Here is a 27,521-nt window from a genome sequence, read left to right on the forward strand (position 1 = left end):
GCTCAGGGACCATGGAGAGATATCAACATAAAGTCTGCTCTGCTCAGGGACCATGGAGAGATATCAACATAAAGTCTGCTCTGCTCTGCTCAGGGACCATGGAGAGATATCAACATAAAGTCTGTGTGCTCTGCTCAGGGACCATGGAGAGATATCAACATAAAGTTCTGCTCTGCTCAGGGACCATGGAGAGATATCAACATAAAGTCTGCTCTGCTCTGCTCAGGGACCATGGAGAGATATCAACATAAAGTCGTCTGCTCTGCTCAGGGACCATGGAGAGATATCAACATAAAGTCTGCTCTGCTCTGCTCAGGGACCACGGAGAGATATCAACATAAAGTCTGCTCTGTGCTCTGCTCAGGGACCATGGAGAGATATCAACATAAAGTCTGCTCTGCTCTGGGACCATGGAGAGATATCAACATAAAGTCTGCTCTGTGCTCTGCTCAGGGACCATGGAGAGATATCAACATAAAGTCTGCTCTGCTCTGCTCAGGGACCACGGAGAGATATCAACATAAAGTCTGCTCTGCTCAGGGACCATGGAGAGATATCAACATAAAGTCTGCTCTGCTCAGGGACCACGGAGAGATATCAACATAAAGTCTGCTCTGCTCTCTCCCTTGCTGCCAAAGGGGAATAGGGTGCCATTTGGCATGCAGTCATGACTGGACAGTGAGTTCCTCTCCTAATACTGTGTGTTCTGTTCCTCCAGGTGGAATGGCCACTATAGCTCAGTACACCCAGTATTGTTGCTGGAGCTGGGATGAGGCCATGAGTTTTACCTGCACTAAGATGAGATTAGACACGTTTGTTAGAAGTGTAGTGGGGTTCACTTGGTAATACCACCCATGAGCTGGGGGACAGTAAGGACACACACAGTATGGCTGGGAATTAGCCGGGACCTCACGATAAGATATTATCACAATACTTTGGTGCCGATTCAATGTTCCAGACATATTGCTCACCATATGTCTGCTGCAGAGGTACAAGAGAGAGCCATGAGAAAAGGAATTTGGATCAGTCATGGAAATACATTTTTTTAATTTTACCTTTATTTAACCAGGCAAGTCAGTTAAGAACAAATTCTTATTTTCAATGAGGGCCTAGGAACAGTGGGTTAACTGCCTTGTTCAGGGACAGAATGACAGATTTTTACCTGGTCAGCTCGGGGATTCGATCTTGCAACCTTTCGGTTACTAGTCCAACGCTCTAACCACTAGGCTACCTGCTGGTTACTAGTCCAACGCTCTAACCACAAGGCTACCTGCTGGTTACTAGTCCAACGCTCTAACCACTAGGCTACCTGCTGGTTACTAGTCTAACGCTCTAACCACTAGGCTACCTGCTGGTTACTAGTCCAACGCTCTAACCACTAGGCTACCTGCTGGTTACTAGTCTAACGCTCTAACCACTAGGCTACCTGCTGGTTACTAGTCCAACGCTCTAACCACTAGGCTACCTGCTGGTTACTAGTCCAACGCTCTAACCACTAGGCTACCTGCTGGTTACTAGTCCAACGCTCTAACCACTAGGCTACCTGCTGGTTACTAGTCCAACGCTCTAACCACTAGGCTACCTGCTGGTTACTAGTCCAACGCTCTAACCACTAGGCTACCTGCTGGTTACTAGTCCAACGCTCTAACCACTAGGCTACCTACCACCCAGAAATGAAAAGTGTTGAAAACAATTTGGCGCCGTATTTAAGAAGATGGTGAACAAGTTATACGAATAGTGGAGTCTTGGTGCAGCCAACTGCCGTCAATACAATATAACATCAAAATGAATCTCCTGATATGTAACTATAGATTCTCCCCTTCTTTAACACAGTGTGACCTCCTGCCCCGGGGTCTATGTTTTTAGCCATTGTGTCGAGGACAGGGCAGTTTGTGGGATTTTCAACTAGGGGTCATTCATTCATGAGAACACACACACACACACACACACACACACACACACACACACACACACACACACACACACACACACACACACACACACACGCCCCACCCCCAGCCTTTCATCTCCACACTCACAGGCCTCTGTTGTTCTGTCAGTCTCACATGAGAAAGCGAGGGATGGAGGAAGGAAAGGGGATGTGAGGGGCTGAGGAAGCGACGGATGGAGGAAGGAAGGAAGGGGGATGTGAGGGGCTGAGGAAGCGAGGGTTGGAGGAAGGAAGGGGGATGTGAGGGGCTGAGGAAGCGAGGGATGGAGGAAGGAAAGGGGATGCGAGGGATGGAGGAAGGAAGGGGGATGTGAAGGGTTGAGGAAGCGAGGGATGGAGGGAGGAAGGGGGATGTGAAGGGATGGAGGAAGGGAGAGGGATGGAGGAAGGAAAGGGGATGTGAGGGGATGGAGGAAGGAAGGGGGATGTGAAGGGCTGAGGAAGCGAGGGATGGAGGAAGGAAGGAAGGGGGATGTGAAGGGCTGAGGAAGGCAGAGGCAGGAAGAGAACATGTGCTTCTAGATTCCTGTTCTATTTCAGAGTAGCTGGTTGTTGCTGTGGCTTTATCTCCATCTATGCTATTTCCCTCCTCTCCATCTCTCTCTCATCATCCCTCTCTCCCTATGGCAGTGCTCCGTGGGGTCTGTTCCAGTCTGTTTGCTGATGACTCTGCTCTGAACAGATGTGATGCTCAGCAGCTGTTGCTCAACTCTGGAGCATCTCTCTCTGTCTCCATCTATTTCTCTCACTGTCTCTCATTCCCCTCTAATTCTGTTGGCTAGGTTGAAAGCACAACTGGGTTGTGATCTGAACAAGGGGCCAGTCTATGTCCAGTCTGACTGAATGGAGCAGGATGCTGGAGGATTGACTGCCGGTCACATAAAGCCAATGACTGCTGTTGACTATACTGTAGTATTGACTGCTGTTGACTATACTGTAGTATTGAGGGGCTTGTATTGGCCTGAACTAGACATTGATAGACATGTCATCATGTTAAGTGTAGTCAGCTGTAAGTGTGTAGAGTGTGTATTGGTTCCTTACAGTACCTGAGAAACTCATTGAAGGTTATGTGTATTGGGTTCCTTACAGTATCTGAGAAACTCATTGAAGGTTATGTGTATTGGGTTCCTTACAGTACCTGAGAAACTCATTGAAGGTTATGTGTATTGCTCTCTGAAAAGGAAGAGGGGGGTCGCATCATTATGATGTCCGGAGCACTGGGGGCATTGTCCGGGCTAAGGTGTGTGTGTGTGTGTGTGTGAGAGACTAGCTGCCACGTGTGTAATTAGTTCCTCTGACCTCCTCCCTCTATGCTGATGGTTGGGGCTCTGATCTGGGGTGGAGATCTGGGATCAGCGTGGCAGATCCGCTCCTAATCAACGCTGCTCCCTGGAACGCCAGGCGGGAACGACGGCTCCGGAAAATCACAGGAGCTGGGATTTAACCGTCACTCAAATCCGCAACAAGCAGTCTCATTTAAAGGATGCAGAGATAAAGCTTCTACCCTTCCTGTGTGTCTGCTACTCTGCTCATGTGGAGAACAGAGATATGGAACAGCACTTTTCCCTCGTATTATTAGATCAGATTTCACAAGACAAGCTGGTTCCAGGTTTCCTATGACCTTCAACCTCTCCCTCTCTGTGTAGAGCTGCTGTTCATCTGAATATTCCTGCCTGGGCTGATGGACATTCAAAGGAAGGATCAGTCATTTCCTGGCTCTCCTTGGAGGATCTGACTCATTAGCTAGTGTGTGTGATTAGCCAGCTAGCGTTTGATGTGGCACTTGGTGTGTGTGTGTCACCGCACAGCAGCTCTGTCCTCAGGTAGATAGCAGCCCAGGTGGCCTTTGATTCCCAACATCCCACACCTGGAGACTGGAGGAAGACTGGAGGAAGACTGGAGGAAGACTGGAGGAAGACTGGAGGAAGACGGGAGGAAGATCTATTAACCTGTCAGCCATAACAGAGTTCTCACACTAGAAGACATCGTTAGTTTCCATGTTGACTCAGCCTGTTACTGTGCTTTATTTTTACCAACACAAATACAGAGTACAATGTTTACAGAGTAAGACATTCACTTTCACGGCTGACAGTTTTGGTTTGATGGTGACGTTTTGGGCAGGTTTCAGTTTCTGCAGTTGGAATTTGACCGTCACGCTGAAACAGGAAATTCCCCTAAAAGACCAGTGGTTCATTTTTACCCACACAAATACAGTAAGACGTTAACTTTCACCTTCACGACCGACAGTCTTGGTTTGATGGTGACGTTTGTTTTGGGCAGGTTTCAGTTTTCGCAGCTGCACTTTGTTTTAATTTGACCGTCACACAGAAACAGGAAATTCTCCTAAAACACCAGTGTGTTTCTTAGTAAGGAATGTAGTCCACTGGATGGGAACTAACCCACCCATTCTACTGGACTCTGTATGCTATAGCTTCGTGTGTGTGTGATTTTACAAAATCTTTTCTTAAAGAAGTCCTCTGGCCCAAATCAGAACTGTGAACTTTGATACTAGTGAACAAAATTAGAACACGTTGTGATAACGGAATGAATAGTTTCAGGTCTTGGTTTGGGGGAAAACGGGGAAATGTCAAGCAGTGAAATGTGGAGAACACAGTCAAATTAGGCTACAACAGAATACAGCCTCAATTGTCTGTCTCTCTGTCTGTGTTACTGATTACAGTCTGATTATGGCCCCTGTTGTAGTAGGGCATCAGAGCATGACTGGGACTTGGAGGGCCATGAGAGAGGGTCTATTTAGGGACCGTGGCCTATCTCTCCCCTCCTCCATCTCTCTATCCATCACTCTATCTTAACAGAATAGACAGTCAACAAAGGCAGCCCTTCCCAACTGTAATGACTGGTAGATGGGAGACTGTTCCTGCCTGATGGTGTGTGTAATTGTGTGCACTATTGTTCCTGTGTGATCTTCAGAGAGCTGCCATTGCCTTAGATCAGTGTGCAAAGCCCAAAGAGAGGCAGGTAAATGTCCACTCAATGATTGTTGCTTTAATAAACCCTCAGTGATGTAATAACGTTTGGACCACTTGACTAATAACACTGTTTAAACCCGCTAGCTCACGATGGACGCGGTGTTCACAGCGCCAGTCACCATGGGGACGTAGGTAATATACACTGCTCCAAAAAATAAAGGGAACACTTAAACAACACAATGTAACTCCAAGTCAATCACACTTCTGTGAAATCAAACTGTCCACTTAGGAAGCAACACTGATTGACAATAAATGTCACATGCTGTTGTGCAAATGGAATAGACAACAGGTGGAAATTATAGGCAATTAGCAAGACACCCCCAATAAAGGAGTGGTTCTGCAGGTGGGGACCACAGACCACTTCTCAGTTCCTATGCTTCCTGGCTGATGTTTTGGTCACTTTTGAATGCTGGCGGTGCTTTCACTCTAGTGGTAGCATGAGAGTCTACAACCCACACAAGTGGCTCAGGAAGTGCAGCTCATCCAGGATGGCACATCAACGCGAGCTGTGGCAAGAAGGTTTGCTGTGTCTGTCAGCGTAGTGTCCAGAGCATGGAGGCACTACCAGGAGACAGGCCAGTACATCAGGAGACGTGGAGGAGGCCGTAGGAGGGCAACAACCCAGCAGCAGGACCGCTACCTCCGCCTTTGTGCAAGGAGGAGCAGGAGAAGCACTGCCAGAGCCCTGCAAAATGACCTCCAGCAGGCCACAAATGTGCATGTGTCTGCTCAAACGGTCAGAAACAGACTCTATGAGGGCCCGACGTCCACAGGTGGGGGTTGTGCTTACAGCCCAACACCGTGCAGGACGTTTGGCATTTGCCAGAGAACACCAAGATTGGCAAATTCGCCACTGGCGCCCTGTGCCTTTCACAGATGAAAGCAGGTTCACACTGAGCACGTGACAGAGTCTGGAGACGCTGTGGAGAACGTTCTGCTGCCTGCAACATCCTCCAGCATGACCGGTTTGGCGGTGGGTCAGTCATGGTGTGGGCTGGCATTTCTTTGGGGGGCCGCACAGCCCTCCATGTGCTCGCCAGAGGTAGCCTGACTGCCATTAGGTACCAAGATGAGGTCCTCAGACCCCTTGTGAGACCATATGCTGGTGCAGTTGGCCCTGGGTTCCTCCTAATGCAAGACAATGCTAGACCTCATGTGGCTGGAGTGTGTCAGCAGTTCCTGCAAGAGGAAGGCATTGATGCAATGGACTGACCCGCCCGTTTCCCAGACCTGAATCCAATTGAGCACATCTGGGACATCATGTCTCGCTCCATCCACCAACGCCACGTTGCACCACAGACTGTCCAGGAGTTGGCGGATGCTTTAGTCCAGGTCTGGGAGGAGATCCCTCAGGAGACCATCCGCCACCTCATCAGGAGCATGCCCAGGCGTTGTAGGGAGGTCATATAGGCACGTGGAGGCCACACACACTACTGAGCCTCATTTTGACTTGTTTTAAGGACATTACATCAAAGTTGGATCAGCCTGTAGTGTGGTTTTCCACTTTAATTTTGAGTGTGACTCCAAATCCAGACCTCCATGGGTTGATAAATTGGATTTCCATTGATTATTTTTGTGTGATTTTGTTGTCAGCACATTCAACTATGTAAAGAAAAAAGTATTTAATAAGATTATTTATTTCATTCAGATCTAGGATGTGTTGTTTAAGTGTTCCCTTTATTTTTTTTTAGCAGTATACCAACTCCCTATATGTGCTGTAGAGGTGTTTGATTGAAAGCACTATAGGACCGTGCTGTTGGTTGGTTCACACCATTCTCTCTTACAATATAAACTAAAGCTTCTATTTAAATTAGAGGTTGACCGATTAATCGGAATGGCCGATTTAATTAGGGACGATTTCAAGTTTTCATAACAATCGGTATTTTTGGCCACCGATTTGCAGATCTTTTTTAATTTTTTTTATTTATTTATTTCATTTATATATATTATATATATATATATATATATATATATATATATATACTATATATATATATATATCTATATCCATACACATTGCACCAATGTACCTAACCATAAACATCAATGCCTAACAGGAATATTTAGACTTAGTCACCCGTTAGATAAAATACGGAACGGTTCCGTATGTCACTGAAAGAAAAAAACTTTTGTTTTCGAGATGATAGTTTCCAGATTCGACCATATTAATGACCCAAGGCTCGTATTTCTGTGTGTTTATTATATTATAATTAAGTCTATGATTTGATAGAGCAGTCTGACCGAGCGGTGGTAGACAGCAGCAGGCTCGTAAGCATTCATTCAAACAGCCCTTCGCTGTGCTTCAAGCATTGCGCTGTTTATGACTTCAACCTGGGTGGGTATAATTTGTGGAACGTTCCAACAGGAATCTATTCCAAAAACTTCGTAAATAACAAGGTTTCCAAAAAACAACGCATACAAAGTTGTATAGCGGCAGAATAAGATACCGGGTAGGGAGTGGTCTATTTCATTGCGTTTTTCACTCATCACGTTTATTCTGAAAAATGTCTGTCCTCACATGTTTGTTTGCCTATGGACAAACATTAAGAATAAGCTACTTGGTGAGTTGATGCCTATTCGGCAGCTAGTTAGCTAGGTTTGTATGCGTTGCTACTTTGTATGCGTTGATGGTTAGCAACCTTTTACTTTACGTTTTTTGGAACAGATTCCTGTTGGAACGTTCCACAATTTATACCCACCCCTTCAAGCCTATCAACTCCCAAGATTAGGCTGGTGTAACCGATGTGAAACGGCTAGCTAGTTAGCCGGGTGCACGCTAATAGCGTTTCAAACGTCACTCGCTCTGAGACTTGGAGTAGTTTTTTCCCTTCCTCTGCATGGGTAACGCTGCTTCGAGGGTGGCTGTTGTCGATGTGTTCCTGGTTCGAGCCCAGGTAGGAGCGAGGAGAGGGACGGAAGCTATACTGTTACACTGGCAATACTAAAGTGCCTATAAGAACATCCAATAGTCAAAGGTATATGAAATACAAATCGAATAGAGAGAAATAGTCCTATAATTTCTATAATAACTACAACCTAAAACTTCTTACCTGGGAATATTGAAGACTCATGTTAAAAGGAACCACCATCTTTCATATGTTCTCATGTTCTGAGCAAGGCACTTAAACATTAGCTTTCTTACATGGCACATATTGCACTTTTACTTTCTTCTCCAACACTTTGTTTTGCATTATTTAAACCAAATTGAACATGTTTCATTATTTATTTGAGGCTAAATTGATTTTATTGATGTATTATATTAAGTTAAAATAAGTGTTCATTCAGTATTGTTGTAATTGTCATTATAAAAAATAAATAATAATAATCGGCCGATGCATCGGCTTTTTTGGGTCCTCCAATAATCGGTATCGGCGTTGAAAAATCATAATCGGTCGACCTCTAATTTAAATCCAGTTCATGATCACACAGGAAGGAAGGCTGTGTTCTCTCTCTTATCCCATCCCTCTCTTTTTATCACTTTACCTCCAGTGAGGTGAGAGCCTATGGGAGGTGTGTGTTAGAGTGCTGGGTTTCATATAGCCTGCCACCTATTCAGAATGGGAACAATGGCAGGAGGAAACCCATCCATCTACTGGTCCTAACAGACCTGAGAGGAACAGCAGGACAATGGAACTGTTCTGTTACTTCCTTCACAAAGACTCTTTCTACCCCTTTCTGTCTCTCACTCTCTCAGCCTCTTGGTGTGTCTCACATTGTCTGCGTCTCTCGTTCTCTCGTCTCTGTGTCTCTCTCTCTCTCCATCTCTTCTCTCTCCTCCCTTGCTTGTCAGCAGGGATTCATTCCAACGGGCTAGCTTTCTAATTTAGGCCAGAGTCGTCCTCCGCTGTTCTGATGTAGACAATCAGCTGATATCTGACTAAGCATTCACTACCCTGTCCCTCCAGTCAGCGTTCAGTTAGCCAGCCATATGGTCAGGCATTGGTTTGATGCGCTCTCCATATCACATACACCAGGGGTAGGTAACCCTGTTCCTTGTGTTCTGCAGGATTTTGTTCCAACTAGGCACCACACCGGGGGTGCGTTTAGTTAGCGTGAACATTTTCTATGTTGTGGAACAGTTTCTACTGAACGACACGTTTTCCCAAAACGTTCTTGTATGTTGTTATACGGACTCTGACAAGTTTTCTCCGTTCGGAAGGTGTGCCGGCTCATCGCTTGAAGTAATGACTGACGTATTTAAAGGGCAGCGGTGCATTTTAAACTCAACTCCTCCCTGTTTAACCGGTTGGTCAGTATCGCACCGTTTCAGTTCAATATAACCTTGTGTTTTTGTATGCTGAACGCAGCCCTGACCAACTGAGCTAATTGATTAGTTCAGTGATTGCCTAAGACACCTGGTCTTCCAGGTCGGTTAAATCAAAAACATGAAGAGCCTATAGCTTCCAGGACCAGGGTCGTCTTCCAGGACCAGGGTCGTCTTCCAGGACCAGGGTCGTCTTCCAGGACCAGGGTCGTCTTCCAGGACCAGGGTTGCCCTACCTCTAACATACACTATTTTAATCCTCTAAAAGTATCAGAAATTGGATTGGTCTCTTTGATTGGGGGACGGACTCTTACAAGCCATGATGGTTTGTAAGCTTTGACAAAGCAGCTGGGGAAACAGCCCAAGGTGAATGAAAGTTGAATGGAATTGATGGCAGCGAGGGAGTGCAGCAACACAGCTGTGTTTGTGTGGTTGACGAGGTGTAAACTGAGGTGTTGTCTTGGAATCTTTCTCACTAAACCCCACGCGTGATTTTATACAGCAGATGAATCAGAAGCTCACACCTACTGTAACCAAAAATATCCCCTTTATTATAGGCACATTGTTACACTGCACAGGAGTGATGGAGTCTCTCTCTCTCTCTCACACACACACACACACACACACACACACACACACACACACACACACACACACACACATAGAATGCAGACAGTTTTGAGTAGTACAAAAGGCCAGCACTCGATAAAGTTGCAATTGTGTATATTTATTTATGTCCATAACTTAAAAACCTTTTGGAGACATTACCTGTCTGGTGCAGTGTGTCTACCTGATCACCTGCCACTCCCTGTGATCCTAGACCTGTATCATTGATGGTAACTCTATTCTGAGGCTGAGGTGAGATAATGGCAGACAGACAGATCGGGTGAGGGAGATATTGGGGAACCTGTATTTTTCTGCTGAAGCTGGCAGCCTGCTAGACTCGCTAAAGAGGTGTCAGACAAGGCTAAAATTAAGAAGGGAGATCAGGGAAGTTTTTGAGGAACTGATCCTGAAGTTTCCCCTGACATTGATCTGAGGTCTGGTTTGTGTTAGCTAGGATCTTCCTGGGGAAGGTATTGGTTGGAATGAGGTGGAGTGAGAAGACTAGGCCAGAACCAGATGAACAAGGATAGACCAAAGCTAGAAGGATAAAACGTGACAGGACCTGGACTGAAATAAAGTGGGGAAATAACAAAGCTGTCATGGCCAGACTGTCCCAGAGGAGAGGTGGACTGTACTGTAGCAGTAGGCTGTGCCCCAAATGCCACCCTATTCCCTTTACAGTGCACTACGTTTGACCCGGGCCCACGCATCCGTAGAGACTGTAGCAGTATAACAGCAGAGAGACTGAGTCATGCAGTAGAGACTGTAGCAGTATAACAGCAGAGAGACTGAGTCATGCAGTAGAGACTGTAGCAGTATAACAGCAGAGAGACTGAGTCATGCAGTAGAGACTGTAGCAGTATAACAGCAGAGAGACTGAGTCATGCAGTAGAGACTGTAGCAGTATAACAGCAGAGAGACTGAGTCATGCAGTAGAGACTGTAGCAGTATAACAGCAGAGAGACTGAGTCATGCAGTAGAGACTGTAGCAGTATAACAGCAGAGAGACTGAGTCATGCAGTAGAGACTGTAGCAGTATAACAGCAGAGAGACTGAGTCATGCAGTAGAGACTGTAGCAGTATAACAGCAGAGAGACTGAGTCATGCAGTAGAGACTGTAGCAGTATAACAGCAGAGAGACTGAGTCATGCAGTAGAGACTGTAGCAGTATAACAGCAGAGAGACTGAGTCATGCAGTAGCAGCAGTATATTTGGCTGAGGAGAGCAGTGGCTCCTCTGTTCTCTGTAAACATCCATGAACAGGCCAACAACCAGACAAAAGCCCACAACACAACCACATTTCCATCCTGTAGTCTCTCTGGAGTCACAAACCCGTCCTCTTTCTTTATATTGCTCGCTCGCTCTTTCTTGCGCCCCCCCAGTGTAAATGTTTCTCTTTATCAATAATGGAGGTATGAGAAGAGGAGAGCGCTGTGCTCTTTTTCACCAGGAAATGAATAATTCAGCCTGTAGAGACGAGTGCCTGCCTGGGCCCTGCCGTGTGTGCGCCCGCTTGTTTTTTGTTTAGTTGAGTACTGGGCTTTTGCTTTGCCTGTGCCTCTTAAATGATGTAGTATGTACTGTACAGAAAACCATGTCAAAGTTGAGTACTGTATGTTAGTAGGTATACCCCTTGTTAGGAGACTACGCTACGCTGGACATTTAGTACACTACTGTTGCAAATAAATGTAGCTACTGTATGGCTGCACTCAGTCATATGATGCATGCCCTATGGATCTTCCTGGGGAGGTATTGGTTGGAATGAGGTGGAGTGAGAAATGCCCTACTGTATTTAGGGAATAGGGTGCCATTTGGGGTGGAGCCTTATTCAAAGACTACTCCTAAAATGATCACTCGATCCACACAAACTCACTGGACCAGAATTGACCTTCTGTTCTCTGGTATGTGCATACCTGGTGAGAAGGGGGGGGGGAGCGCGAGGGAGGAACGAGAGAGGGGAAGGGTTGAAATCCACTGAGATACAGCATGTAATACATTTAGTCTGTCAGATTCTGCTGGGTCCCTGTAGTAAAGGGACTGGAGGCCCCTGTCAGATCCTGCTGGGTCCCTGTAGTAAAGGGACTGGAGGCCTCTGTCAGATCCTGCTGGGTCCCTGTAGTAAAGGGACTGGAGGCCCCTGTCAGATCCTGCTGGGTCCCTGTAGTAAAGGGACTGGAGGCCCCTGTCAGATCCTGCTGGGTCCCTGTAGTAAAGGGACTGGAGGCCCCTGTCAGATCCTGCTGTAGTAGTTCTCACACTCAGTCATATACAGTACGCGTCAGTGACCTGAGAGTACAGGTAGGGTCACTGCCTAGTTTTACTTTGTTAGTATGCCTTTAACTATTTAAATGAACTATTTTTTTTTGTGTGTAATTAAGGAACAAACTTTACTTTTGTGCGTAAATATTAACATACTCCCTACAGAACAAATTCTAATATAAAGCATGTAAGCAAACAGACAGGAGGAACACACACACACACACACACACACACACACACACACACACACTTTCACACTCACCACATACGCTGTTGCTGCTGTGTATTATCTATCCTGTTTCCTAGCCACTTTACCTCCTACTTATATGTACATGTCTACCTCAATTACCTCGTACTCCTGCACATCCACTCTGTACTGTTTATTCACTGTGTATATATTCCTCACCACTGTTTATTTTTTTAATGATTTTATTTCATCTTTAACTCTGCATTGTTGGAAAAGGACCCGTAAGTAAGCATTTCACTGTTAGTCTACACCTGTTGTTTATGAAGCACACACACCTCGATCTCAATACAGATTTCCCCCAGGTGTTAATTTGTCACTTTGAAGCTCAATCCTGCCCGATGCCATCTCTTTCTTTCATTACACAATCTCTCTCTACTCCTCTTTCTGCCATCCATCCTTTGTCCTCTCTTCCTGTCATGGCTCTGTTTTCCAGACTCTTTTTTTTAGGACTGTTGTACTTTTCATCATGTCATATCCTGTTCCCAATGTAGTGCACTATGTTTGATCACGGCCAGCAGGGCTCTAAATACACACTATATCGGGACTAGGGTGCCATCTGGGACGGATGTCAGTGACACAGTGGCAGTCAGAGTACATGTGCAGATGCAGGTTATTTGGCTTCAACCTCAGAGACCAACCACTGGCCAGCCCACAGGATCACACTGAGGAGCTAAAAGGCTAAATGTGTTGGGTTGAATACCAGAGGGAGTGCAGCAGCTAATGTAGGTAATCAAATAAATCAAGGTCCAGGATGATTGAACAAATGGGCCACCACAGAGCTCTGTAGAGAACAGGGTAGCACAGAGGCTAATGTACAAGGCCATTCTCAGTAGGATACATTGCAGCACAATGTTTAGCAGTGGAAAACACAACTCTTTGTTCTTATTGGACACATACAGGTTGAACATCCCTGCTTCACTCAATTTCCAAATGTTTTCAGTTTCCTCCCTACTGAACAGGGCTTGAGACTAGAGCACACAGCAGGGAATACTGTTTGAGGGTTAAGCCTGCATGGTCTTAGACAGTAGGCTGAATGCTTGTTTTGGCCGGTAAATGCTCTAGTGAATACTGGGGATGTGGTGTTACTCTGTAAATAACTGGCCTCTTTGGGGCTGGAGATGGACTGTGCTGCATCAGTGACCATCAGACAGAGGACAAGAGAACCATTAGCCTCACTCCCTCACTCAGTCACACACTGATTCAGTAGACAGACGGGCAGACCGACGGGGAGCTAAGTAGACAGACGGGCACACCGACGGGGAGCTAAGTAGACAGACGGGCAGACCGACGGGGAGCTAAGTAGACAGACGGGCACACCGACGGGGAGCTAAGTAGACAGACGGGCAGACCGACGGGGAGCTAAGTAGACAGACGGGCACACCGACGGGGAGCTAAGTAGACAGACGGGCAGACCGACGGGGAGCTAAGTAGACAGACGGGCAGACCGACGGGGAGCTAAGTAGACAGACGGGCAGACCGACGGGGAGCCAAGTAGACAGACGGGCAGACCGACGGGGAGCCAAGTAGACAGACGGGCAGACCGACGGGGAGCTAAGTAGACAGACGGGCAGACCGACGGGGAGCCAAGTAGACAGACGGGCAGACCGACGGGGAGCCAAGTAGACAGACGGGCAGACCGACGGGGAGCTAAGTAGACAGACGGGCAGACCGACGGGGAGCTAAGTAGACAGACGGGCAGACCGACGGGGAGCTAAGTAGACAGACGGGCAGACCGACGGGGAGCTAAGTAGGCAGACGGGCAGACCGACGGGGAGCTAAGTAGGCAGACGGGCAGACCGACGGGGAGCCAAGTAGACAGACGGGCAGACCGACGGGGAGCTAAGTAGACAGACGGGCAGACCGACGGGGAGCCAAGTAGACAGACGGGCAGACCGACGGGGAGCCAAGTAGACAGACGGGCAGACCGACGGGGAGCCGAAGTAGACAGACGGGCAGACCGACGGGGAGCTAAGTAGACAGACGGGCAGACCGACGGGGAGCCGAGTAGACAGACGGGCACACTGACGGGGGAGCTAAGTAGGCAGACGGGCAGACCGACGGGGAGCCGAGTAGGCAGACGGGCAGACCGACGGGGAGCTAAGTAGACAGACGGGCACACCGACGGGGAGCCGAGTAGACAGACGGGCAGACCGACGGGGAGCCGAGTAGACAGACGGGCAGACCGACGGGGAGCCGAGTAGACAGACGGGCAGACCGACGGGGAGCCGAGTAGACAGACGGGCACACCGACGGGGAGCCGAGTAGACAGACGGGCAGACCGACGGGGAGCCGAGTAGACAGACGGGCAGACCGACGGGGAGCCGAGTAGACAGACGGGCACACCGACGGGGAGCCGAGTAGACAGACGGGCACACCGACGGGGAGCCGAGTAGACAGACGGGCACACCGACGGGGAGCCGAGTAGACAGACGGGCACACCGACGGGGAGCCGAGTAGGCAGACGGGCACACCGACGGGGAGCTGAGTAGACAGACGGGCACACCGACGGGGAGCCAAGTAGGCAGACGGGCAGACCGACGGGGAGCCAAGTAGGCAGACGGGCACACCGACGGGGAGCTAAGTAGGCAGACGGGCACACCGACGGGGAGGGGGGGAGGTAAGCAGGGAAAGGGTAATAGGTGTATGTTCCCTTTAAAGCGACGGCTGTTCAAATGGGGGTGTCATACTCCCACTGTTCCTCTGCCCTCTATTCTGAGACAGTCCTCATTTTCTCTCAAGGTCAAGTGTGTGTGTAGTCTACCTTTGCTCTCCTCTACTGCTCCACACCTCCCTCTCTCCCTTTTCCTCTTTCCTTCTGTCATTCCATTCTCCATGCACCGATTCCCTCTCCTGTTCTCGCTCTCATTCTCTACTTTTCCTCTGTCTAAACATCTCTCCTACTTTATTTATCTCACTTTCACTGTTTATCTCCTCTGTCTCCTGCTCTCCTTCTCTTTCTCTCTGTTCCTCTGATGTTGCTCATCAAATTTGTTTATTGCTTCCCCTTCTCTCGAGGTCTGTCTCGGTTTCTCACTCTTTCCCTCCCCCTCCATTGCTTGTACCCTATTCTCTCCATTTCTCCCTCATGTCACTTCCTTCACCGGTCACTCACCCTGCTGTCCCTCCCTCTCTCTCTCTCTCTCTCGCTCTTTCTCGCTCTCTCTCGCTCTCTCTCGCTCTCTCTCGCTCTCTCTTGCTGTCCACTCATCCTGCATCACTTTGACATCTCCTAGCTGTCTCATCCTTCCATCCTCCGGCACACCTCTCCTCTTTCCCATCCGTTTTCCCTTCATCAAAGGCATGGTGGGAAATATGTAGATGTCAGGCAGAGCTCAGAGATGACGGGGTTAATATGGCAGGGGTGTTACTGCTCTCAGGGTGTGTGAGAGGGAGAGACATAATGATTGGTGACAGTACTTAGGATGCTGACTTGAACATTGATGTGCTACTTTTAGATGCCAAATCTGTGTACGTGTTGGTGGGCGTGTTGTGTGTCACCCGTCCTTTAGGCGTTAAACTGAAGCACAGTAAAGTAGAGCAGCACTGACTGACACACAGCTTCTGTTCTCTCTCTCTTTTGTCTCCTCCCTCTCCATCCTACCCTTCAACCGTCTCCCCTCTCTGTCTGTTTCCTCTACCGTTCAACCGTCTCCCCTCTCTGTCTGTTTCCTCTACCCTTCAACCGTCTCCCCTCTCTGTCTGTTTCCTCTACCGTTCAACCGTCTCCCCTCTCTGTCTGTTTCCTCTACCCTTCAACCGTCTCCCCTCTCTGTCTGTTTCCTCTACCGTTCAACCGTCTCCCCTCTCTGTCTGTTTCCTCTACCCTTCAACCGTCTCACCTCTCTGTCTGTTTCCTCTACCCTTCAACCGTCTCCCCTCTCTGTCTGTTTCCTCTACCCTTCAACCGTCTCCCCTCTCTGTGTGTTTCCTCTACCCTTCAACCGTCTCCCCTCTCTGTGTGTTTCCTCTACCCTTCAACCGTCTCCCCTCTCTGTCTGTTTCCTCTACCCTTCAACCGTTTCCCCTCTCTGTGTGTTTCCTCTGCCCTTCAACCGTCTCCCCTCTCTGTCTGTTTCCTCTGCCCTTCAACCGTCTCCCCTCTCTGTCTGTTTCCTCTACCCTTCAACCGTCTCCCCTCTCTGTCTGTTTCCTCTGCCCTTCAACCGTCTCCCCTCTCTGTCTGTTTCCTCTGCCCTTCAACCGTCTCCCCTCTCTGTCTGTTTCCTCTGCCCTTCAACCGTCTCCCCTCTCTGTCTGTTTCCTCTACCCTTCAACCGTCTCCCCTCTCTGTCTGTTTCCTCTACCCTTCAACCGTCTCCCCTCTCTGTGTGTTTCCTCTACCCTTCAACCGTCTCCCCTCTCTGTCTGTTTCCTCTACCGTTCAACCGTCTCCCCTCTCTGTCTGTTTCCTCTACCCTTCAACCGTCTCCCCTCTCTGTCTGTTTCCTCTACCCTTCAACCGTCTCCCCTCTCTGTCTGTTTCCTCTACCCTTCAACCGTCTCCCCTCTCTGTCTGTTTCCTCTGCCCTTCAACCGTCTCCCCTCTCTGTCTGTTTCCTCTACCCTTCAACCGTCTCCCCTCTCTGTCTGTTTCCTCTACCCTTCAACCGTCTCCCCTCTCTGTCTGTTTCCTCTGCCCTTCAACCGTCTCCCCTCTCTGTCTGTTTCCTCTGCCCTTCAACCGTCTCCCCTCTCTGTCTGTTTCCTCTACCCTTCAACCGTCTCCCCTCTCTGTCTGTTTCCTCTACCCTTCAACCGTCTCCCCTCTCTGTCTGTTTCCTCTGCCCTTCAACCGTCTCCCCTCTCTGTCTGTTTCCTCTGCCCTTCAACCGTCTCCCCTCTCTGTCTGTTTCCTCTGCCCTTCAACCGTCTCCCCTCTCTGTCTGTTTCCTCTGCCCTTCAACCGTTTCCCCTCTCTGTCTGTTTCCTCTACCCTTCAACCGTTTCCCCTCTCTGTCTGTTTCCTCTACCCTTCAACCGTTTCCCCTCTCTGTCTGTTTCCTCTACCCTTCAACCGTTTCCCCTCTCTGTCTGTTTCCTCTACCCTTCAACCGTCTCCCCTCTCTGTCTGTTTCCTCTACCCTTCAACCGTCTCCCCTCTCTGTCTGTTTCCTCTACCCTTCAACCGTCTCCCCTCTCTGTCTGTTTCCTCTACCCTTCAACCGTCTCAAATCAAATGTTATTTGATACATGCTTCGTCTACACCTGTTGTTTACCAACAGTGAAATGCTTATTAACAATGCAGAGAGGGAAAAAAGACAAATAATAATAGAAAAAGTGACTAGGCAACAGGATAGACTAAACGGTAACAGCAGCGTATGTGATGAGTCAAAAGTTTATGCAAAAAAAGGTCAATGCTGTAACTCTGGGTAGCTATTGGTTAACTATATTGAACAAAAATATAAATGCAACATGTAAAGTGTTGGTCCCATGTTTCATGAGCTGAAGTAAAATATCTCAGAATTTCTCCATACGCACAAAAAGCTTAGTTCTCTCAAATTTTGTGGCCTAATTTGTTTATATTCTTGTTTGAGCATTTGTCATTTTTCAAGATAAATCGATCCACCTGACAGGTGTGGCATATCAAGAAGCTGATTAAACAGCATGAGCATTACACAGGTGCACCTTGTGCAGGGACAAAAGGCCACTCCAAAATGTGCAGTTTTGTCACACAAAACAATGCCACCAATGTTTTAAGGGAGCACACAATTGGTATGCTGACTGCAGGAATGGCCACCAGAGCTGTTGCTAGAGAACTGAATGTTAATTTCTCTACCATAAGCTGTAGAGGTCGACCGATTAATCGGAATGGCCGATTTAATTAGGGCCGATTTCAAGTTTTCATAACAATCGGTAATCGGTATTTTTGGCCACCGATTTGCCAATAATAAAAAAAAAAATGTTATGTTATTTTTTTAGTTTTTTAAACCTTTATTTAACTAGGCAAGTCAGTTAAGAACACATTCTTAATTTCAATGACGGCCTAGGAACGGTGGGTTAACTGCCTTGTTCAGGGGCAGAATGACAGATTTTTACCTTGTCAGCTTGGGGATGCAACCTTACGTTAACTAGCCCAACGCTCTAACCACCTGCTTTACGTTGCCAAGGTAAGTTGCTAGCTAGCATTAAACTTATCTTATAAAAAAACTATCAATCAATCATAAGCACTAGTTAACTACACATGGTTGATGATATTACTAGTTTATCTAGCCTGTCCTGCTTTGCATATAATCGATGTGGTGCGCATTCGCGAAAAGGACTGTCTTTGCTCCGACGTGTACCTAACCATAAACATCAATGTCTTTCTTAAAATCAATACACAAGTACATATTTTTAAACCTGCATATTTAGTTAATATTGCCTGCTAACATGAATTTCTTTTAACTAGGGAAAATGTGTCACTTCTCTTGCAAACAGAGTCAGGGTATATGCAGCAGTTTGGGCCGCCTGGCTTGTTGCGAACTGTGAAGACTATTTCTTCCTAACAAAGACAGCCGACTTCGCCAAACGGGGGATGATTTAACAAAAGCGCATTTGTGAAAAAAGCACAATCGTTGCACGACTGTACCTAACCATAAACATCAATGCCTTTCTTAAAATCAATACACAGAAGTATATATTTTTAAACCTGCATATTTAGCTAAAAGAAATCCAGGTTAGCAGGCAATATTAGCCAGGTGAAATTGTGTCAGTTCTCTTGCGTTCGTTGCACGCAGAATCAGGGTATACAGAATCTGGCGCGTTGCGAACTAATTTGCCAGAATTCTACGGAACTATGAAATAACATTGTAGGTTGTGCGATGTAACAGGAATATTTACACTTATGGATGCCACCCGTTAGATAAAATACGGAACGGTTCCGTATGTCACTGAAAGAATAATGTTTTCGAGATGATAGTTTCCGGATTTGACCATATTAATGACCTAAGGTTTATTATATTATAGTTAAGTCTATGATTTGATATTTGATAGAGCAGTCTGACTGAGCGGTGGTAGGCAGCAGCAGGCTCGTAATAGTCAAAGGTATATGGTTTAGAGAGAAATAGTCGACGCATCATAATTCCTGTAATAACTTGCGGCTGAACTTGAAAGGGGTTCCTTCGTTATTTTACCGTTCATGTCTTCCATAGAGAACGTCTTGATCTACTTCAAATAAGGTCTGTGTTTTGTGCTTAAACCGCCTCGGCGTTTTGATACCCGTGTAAATCTCACTAGGTAACGTTTGTCAACATATTTTCATGAATCCACTCTACAAAAAAATTATCTTATATTGATCAGAGTTATATCCTATGGATATCTACACAGTTATAAAATTGGCAAGGTGGTGTAAGCCTAAACCAAACACAGACCTTATTTTAAGTTAATCTAAAAATATCCTATGGAATAAATGAAGGAACCGCTTTTCAGATTTTGCTAGAAGGTGTCATGGGACTTGTGACTCGCACTTTGGCAGTCAATTCTTACCATGCCCATTATTAAAATAGGATTTCCCGCATATAGAAATTAGTTTTTGTTTTTAGCATTCATCACAGGTAACTTAAACTCTATTTTTATTATTCAAACAGTTGAGAGTATTTGTCTCCTAAGCAGACTCTTCAGTATCGTCGTCACTTCAGAGCTGTGTGTGCATGCACGCACATGCATACATACATACATACATACATAATCGGCCGACGAATCGGTATCTGCTTTTTGGCCCTCCAATAACCGGTATCGGCGTTGAAAAACCATAATCGGTCGACCTCTAATAAGCTGTCTCGAACGTCGTTTTGTAAAATATGGCAGTACGTCCTACCGGCCTCATAATTCCAGACCACGTATAACCACACCAGCCCAGGACCTCCACATCCGGCTTCTTCACCTAAGGATCGTCTGAGACCAGCCACCCAGACAACTGATGAAACTGAGGAGTATTTCTGTCTGTAATAAAGCCCTTTTGTGGGAAAACTCATTCTGATTGGTTGGGCCTGGCTCCCAATTGGGTGGTCATGTCCTGCCCAGTCATGTGAAATTCATTTATTTTAATTGACTGATTTCCTAATATGAACTGTAACTCAGTCAAATCTTTTGAAATTGTTACATGTAGCGTTTTTATATTTTGGTCCAGTATATTTAACAAACTATTTTAGCAGTCTTATTGCTTGGGGGTAGAATATGTTCAGGGTCTTGTTGGTTACCGACTCCTCTCGCTGTCGGTTTTCTCTATCCTTCAATCTTCTTTCTTTCTTTCTCGCTCTAGCTCTCTCTCCCTTTAATCTTCTCATCTCCATCCTCCCCTCCAAATCCCTCTCCCCTCCTCATTCTATTTTAATTTGTCCACTTCACTCTTCTCTGTATTTTACAGTTTTTAATATTAGTGAAGGCATCCTTACCTTAGCGACACAGCGCACACACACACACACACACGTCACCTCCTGTACACACACGCACACATACACACCATAAATATCCTAGTCAACCCATGCTGTTCTAATGATAGTCTACAACCCCTGAGGGGTTAGTCATTTCAGGGGGTGGGTTATATTTTATATCCCTGGGGGGTCGAATGTCTCAAACCATTCCTCTCATCTTGGCTTAGAGAGAGTTAAACTGGGTTGGTTTTCCTCTTATTGCTCTGTCTATGACTGACAGCAGGCAGGCTTTCCTCAGCCCTGTCCCTCTGGGCTTTCTGCCTGCCTGCCTTCCCGGGATTAAAAATTACTGTGTGTGTGTGTGTGTGTGTGTGTCTCTCGAGTGTGTGTGTCTCTCGAGTGTGTGTGTCTCTCGTGTGTGTGTGTCTCTCGTGTGTGCTTGCGTACTGTGTGCATGCTTATCAATACAAGTCTGTGTAATGACCTGTGGCGTGCAAGGTTGACTCACTTCATACTCCCCAGTGGAGACGAGCAATCCTGGGTTTCAATAGCCCTCCATGCCTCCCTCCTTCCCTCACTAGAGCCGAGCAGGTCCCAGAGCTAATCTGTAGTTGGTCTATCTGCTGCAGGTGGATTGAAGTGAGGCTGCTGCCTGATCCCTCACAAACACTCCAAACACCTAGATCACACAGCAGTAGGCCCCTACACTAGGACACAATACACACAGGTCTTCAAGGTCTGGAGAGGCTCCAGGATCCAGCCAGAACACGCTCAGATTCTGAACCCTTCACCCCGTGGACTGACTCATTCACCTCACTCCCCCTCATTGATTTGTCAGTATAAGAAATGAACCTTATCTGTGAAGGAATATGGCGGAAACTCCCTTTGGCCCCATGCTTTCATCAACCTAATGCTGTTAATACTATGAGGGGAATACCAGTGCCTCTGGCTCTGTTCAGTCATGGCAGCAGAGTCTCCGGGTGGGTGGTTGTAAAGAGGTTATGTGGTTGCAGAAGGGTTATTTTGTGGTTTGAATCTGACATTGGGTCAGTGCTGGGAGAGATGGTGGGTAATTCTAGGAAATGCCTTGCTTGTTTTCTTTGCTCTCTCCCACTCTCTTCTTTCTCACGCCATCTCTGTCTCTGTCTCTGTCTCTCTCTCTGTCTGTCTGTCTCTGTCTGTCTGTCTCTGTCTGTCTGTCTCTGTCTCTCTCTCTCTGTCTCTGTCTCTCTCTGTCTCTGTCTCTGTCGTCTGTCTGTCTGTCTGTCTGTCTGTCTCTCTGTCTGTCTCTCTGTCTGTCTCTCTGTCTGTCTCTGTCTGTCTGTCTCTCTCTCTCTTTCTCTGTCTGTCTCTCTCTTTGTCTCTTTCCCTGTCTTTCTTTCTCTCTTTCTCTGTGTGTCTCTGTCTCTGTCTGTCTCTGTCTGTCTGTCTCTCTCTTTGTCTCTTTCCCTGTCTGTCTCTCTCTCTCTTTCTCTGTCTTTCTTTCTCTCTTTCTCTGTCTTTCTTTCTCTCTTTCTCTGTGTGTGTGTGTGTGTGTGTGTGTCTCTCTTCACATTTAAAGACCATGGTAGCAGAGGTATGCTGTGTGTATTGTTCATAACCACCACCAGAGAAGACCGTCAGTCCTGGCCTTTGACTCGTGACTCTATAGGGATGGTGTGTTTTCCACCCCACCTTCTTCTCCAGTCTTCCACAGTAGTTTCTGGGAGGATGGACAAACCAGTAGAACCAGTTATGATGCTAAAATGAATCGCAGTATGAATCACTTCGGTGTGTGTGCATCATATTAAGAAGCATGTGGCTACACAATATGGGAACACACACACGCAGAGAGAGAGATTGAAATGTTGGTAAACATTGACAGGTGTGTCGCAGCAGATCATTTGTCTTTACGTAGAACAGGTAGACAAGACAGGCACACCGATGCACACTCATTCATACAGTTAATTACATTCTCACGCAGACATGCACGAAAGACGCCTTCTGGTGACTTGTCAGGACGTTTTGGTCCTGATAATGTAGGAAAACATGTACACAAACGCACACCAATCCCTGTACACAGCGTGTGTGTGTGTGTGTGAGCCCAGAGTAAATGGCTGGTTCTAGAAACGCATAATCCATCCAAATGATTTATGACCGGTGTGGAGCGGACTGGGCTTTTTCCTCTTCACTACATGTCCTGTTTCCTCCACTCATCGCTAGAATGGGGAGGCGCACACACACCCCTCTAGAAGACTCCTGGAGCGTTGACCTACTTGCTTACTCTAGGTAGTCTTAATGGCGTACCAGACCATTCCACAGAACTACAATCTGTCATTGGACAGACTAGGGCCTGGTCCCAATAGTCCCAACAAGCTTCCTCTCATCAGGCAGACTGGGGCTGGGGCCTGGTCCCAATAGTCTCAACAAGCTTCCTCTCCTACTCCCCTTTCCTTCATGGCCTCTGACGTAGAACATGGAGGGGAAAACAGGAAGCCGTGGTGGAAGGTGCACTAACGTCCTCTCCTCTTCCTCCCAGGGGCGGTGTCTCAGCAGGTGAAGGTGGAACCGGAAGTGATGTCCTACCCCAGCCAGGCGGTCAACCTGAGGTGTGCCTTCACAGACGCTGTAGGGATACAGCTCACACAGGTCAGTGTCAGACAGGAACTCGTATGTAGACAAATGGATACGTTTTTACAACATGAGAAGAAAGTCCTAAATGATCAGACACACATACAGGAACTAATGTCTGGACTCGTGGATTTTACCGTCATAACAATTTACGTCCATTTCCATTAACAACAACACTTGTCCCTGATCATCCAGGTTTACGTGCACTGTACTTGGATTGTCTGATATCTACCATAGTGTAGGTAGCAGAGGTGGGACCAAGTCATTGTTTTACAAGTCACAAGTAAGTCTCAAGTCAAGACAGGCAAGTCCGAGTCAAGTCTCAAGTCCTAAAATTTGAGTTTCGAGTCCTTAACAAGTCATAATGTGCTCTTCACCAAATGTAATACAATTTCATATTTTTTAACAAGAGTAAGTTAGTATATTACATTCACGCAAATCATGAATGCTTTTAAAAATATCTATATATTTATTACTTTCCAAATAAGCGTTATATTTCCATGGAAATACATGGGCAGCCATGAGAACCCCCCCCAATAGTGGTCGCTATCGAGGATCTATATGGGGCGCAATCGGGCGACGTAGGCTTGTACACAATCGCCCAACCTTAACACACACACACACACACTCTCTCTGTGTGGTTACAGTAGGCTAACGTATATCAATGGTTTTAGGAACAGCAGTAACATCAGGCAGGATTTAGACTACCAACTGCCTAGCCAGTAGTAGCTCAATCTTGGGTGCAATGATCACGTTCCCACACTGACTGACTGTGTGGAGGCTCATTGATTTAACGTTACATTAGCCTACATGCTACAATAGTAAAGTTATAAATTATATAGATGTTGGCTATATTAGCCACGACTTACCGTTTTTTTGTGCAGCTTCAAATGTCGAACAAAGTTGGAAGTTGTTGCGCCTCCGTCTGTAATTTTCTTCCTACATGTTTTGCAAGTTGCAATCCATTTTTTGTTGATACAATGTCGTCTTTATATCTGAAAATAATAACTTTGGGTATCATCTTTCCATGGGCTCCGACTGAATTCACTTGCCAATGTTCCTCTGCACTGCCACGCACAACTTTTTCTCAGCTGGCACAATTTGATTGGCTGCTGTCCGATTCAAACTGTAATCCGTTAAATGAAGAGTTGATGCGCTGCACACTTTTTTAATAGCATCATTTTTAATATTTGGGTTTGGGGAGGGTATCAAGTCAGGTCGAGTCAAAAGGCTCAAGGTCAAGTCACGAGTCATTGGTGTTAAAGTCAAAGTCGAGTTGCAAGTCATCATATTTGTGACTCGAGTCCACACATCTGGTAGATAGTAATACATGTTCACAAAGAAAAGATTAAGAGTCACTGTTATTTATTGACCCCTTTTTGACAGGTTGTGTAATATTTGAATGAATGAACTTGACTCTTCTACGCAGGTGTCCTGGATCTATGAGCCGAAGGAGGGCGAGCGACTCAACATCGCCGTGTACCACCCTAACTTTGGGGCAAGTTACCCCACATCGCCCCTGAAGGGGCGGGTTCGCTTCACGACGGACCCCCCCTCCCTCAGCAACCCCTCCATCCAGATCTCGGACGTCAAGATGACTGACGAGGGGAAATACATCTGTGAATACGCCACCTACCCCAGCGGCAACGAACAGGGTGTCACCTCCCTCGTCATGCTAGGTAGGACCGTATGTCTGTGTCTTTTTTTAGGATGTGTGTGTTTCTGTTTCCCTAGTCTCGTGTGTGTGTGTGTGTGTGTGTGTGTGTCCATGTTCTATTATGTATCTGTGAGTGCTCTTGTGCCGACCTCTACCCCCATCCCATCCGACCTCTACCCCCATCCGACCTCTATCCCCATCCGACCTCTATCCCCATCCGACCTCTATCCCCATCCGACCTCTATCCCCATCCGACCTCTACCCCCGTCCGACCTCTACCCCCATCCCATCTGACCTCTACCCCCGTCCGACCTCTACCCCCATCCCGTCCGACCTCTACCCCCGTCCGACCTCTACCCCCGTCCGACCTCTACCCCCATCCCGTCCGACCTCTACCCCCATCCCATCCGACCTCTACCCCCGTCCGACCTCTACCCCCGTCCCGTCCGACCTCTACCCCCGTCCCGTCCGACCTCTACCCTCGTCCTTCCTCTACCCCCGTCCGACCTCTACCCCGTCCGACCTCTACCCCCGTCCGACCTCTACCCCGTCCGACCTCTACCCCCATCCGACCTCTACCCCCATCCCATCCGACCTCTACCCCCGTCCGACCTCTACCCCCATCCCATCCGACCTCTACCCCCATCCCATCCGACCTCTACCCTGCAGGTTAAAATCCTGTCCAAGCAGCTTAATTGCTATTATAAGTGGTATTGTCAGATCAATTGTGTTTCTGTTAATGGGTTAGAACCATTGCTCTAACCTGGACCGAGCTCTCCCCTCGAGGGTTTATTGATCCGGCTGCTTGTCATGCTTGGTGTCGGCTCTTGTCCTGATTGCTCTATTCACATTCAACAGTCATGGACAGAGAGAGGGGGGGGGGACAAACAGAGTCTGTCTTGTTTTCGCCGGTCTAGTCGTTTATCAATATTGGTATTCATTAATTATTCTCTCTCTCTTCCCTCTATCCCTTCATCAGCCAAACCCAGGAACTCTGCCTCTGGAGTAACAGTGATAGCCTCCACTGTTGCCACGGGAGCCCAGCCAGTTGTTGTGGCCCGCTGTGTGTCGGCCGACGGTCGCCCTGCTGCCCAGATCGCATGGGTGACGGCTGTCAACGGCAACGCTACCTCCGCCTCTACGGCAGGCGCTGACAACACCGTGACGATAACCAGCCAGTACATGCTGGTTCCCACTGCAGCAGACAACGGCAAAGACATCAGCTGTTTGGTGTCCCATCGGACCCAGGCCAAGCCTGAGAGCTTCCTGATGAAACTGGCCATCGAGTGTAAGGCCACTGCACACACTGGTGCACACATGCATCGCATCACACACACACACACACACACACACACACACACACACACACACACACACACACACACTTACTCATGCAGACCGTATTGTCAGACCTTTTTTAATGTTGCATATGCATATGCATATGCATCCAAATACAATTATTTTCTCTGTGTAGGAAGTCCCACTAATTAACCTCTCTCTCTCTCAGACCCCCCACAGGTGACCATCGTGGGCTATGATAATAACTGGTACGTGGGTCGGACCAACGTGGCTCTGACCTGTCAGGCTACTGCCAACCCCATCCCTACCACCATCACATGGAAAACGTGAGTGTCTGTCCGTCGGCCTGTCTCTTTGTAAGTCTCGGTCTCTCTCTCCTTGTTTAGTTACCACTCTATCCACAGGCCACTATAAACCACAGATAGTATTATGATAATAATAATGATCAACTCCACAGCCACTGGCCTCTTTATCTGGATGATGGAGAAATGGTGTATCGTTCCATAGTGGAGTTTAACCGCAGTAGAAACAACAAGCCTGCAGTGTCCTGACTGGCTCCTCCATAATCACTTACCTGTATGACGTTTTTAGAGGTATGAAAAGGTGGAAGTTGAAAGTAGGGAGATCTGGGCCAGGTTCCAATACTTATGTTTTCCTCCCTCTCTTCCACTCTCTCCTCTCCCTCTACCCCCAGTATGTCCGGTCAGATGCCAGACACAGTGCAGGTAAAAGAAAACGTGCTGACCGTGCTGAAGGTGGACGAGCAGGCCAACACAACCTTCGTCTGCGAGGTCAAGAACCGCCTGGGCACCGGCAAGGACCAGGTCACTGTTATGGTCAGAGGTGAGTCCACACACACCTGAAATGACTGTAATCATACACATGTGCATGCTATGCTACAAACACACCTGGACACACACCTGAAAACACACTTACTACACATGCAGGCATGCTTGGTTAACACACACACAGACAGAGGGTGTGGTGATGCTTGCCTGTTGTCAGGGAGAGCAGCATGCTCTGTCCCTGGGGTTAGTGGTTGGGGGGCAGTTTACCGGGCCTCTATTCCTCCGTTTGGGTTTTCCATCTATCCATCCTCTACCCTTTGAAACCTTATCACCCATCCCTCCTTGTTTGCATGTAATCCTCTCCTTCTGTTCATACCCATGGATCCTAGCTGTGATGTTTGAGCTCCACTCGTCTGTTCATCTACTGTTAGAATGGATTGCATCATCAGAGACAGTTTCAGGTCTCCACACACTGGCAGGTTTGGTTTGAGGGTACGGT

General features: G+C 47.4%; 1 protein-coding gene across 2 annotated transcripts in view; it reads left to right on the plus strand.

Annotated features, from left to right (window-relative positions):
- Window positions 1-27,521, plus strand: part of LOC106579633 (poliovirus receptor) — a 59,976-nt gene that overhangs the window by 19,693 nt on the left and 12,762 nt on the right. Inside the window, exons 1-6 of one of the 2 annotated variants that reach the window (XM_045702145.1) lie at window positions 18,365-18,424; window positions 23,187-23,296; window positions 24,708-24,957; window positions 25,915-26,223; window positions 26,443-26,560; window positions 26,929-27,077. In XM_045702145.1, coding sequence (XP_045558101.1) covers window positions 23,225-23,296; window positions 24,708-24,957; window positions 25,915-26,223; window positions 26,443-26,560; window positions 26,929-27,077 — 898 coding nt within the window. In that variant the 5' untranslated portion in view covers window positions 18,365-18,424; window positions 23,187-23,224. Of the gene's footprint in view, window positions 1-18,364; window positions 18,425-23,186; window positions 23,297-24,707; window positions 24,958-25,914; window positions 26,224-26,442; window positions 26,561-26,928; window positions 27,078-27,521 lie in introns of those variants that run through there. The other variant, XM_045702144.1, reaches the window with a different exon arrangement.

This window comes from Salmo salar, chromosome ssa02 (genome assembly GCF_905237065.1).
Source record: "Salmo salar chromosome ssa02, Ssal_v3.1, whole genome shotgun sequence".
Lineage (NCBI taxonomy): Eukaryota > Metazoa > Chordata > Actinopteri > Salmoniformes > Salmonidae > Salmo > Salmo salar.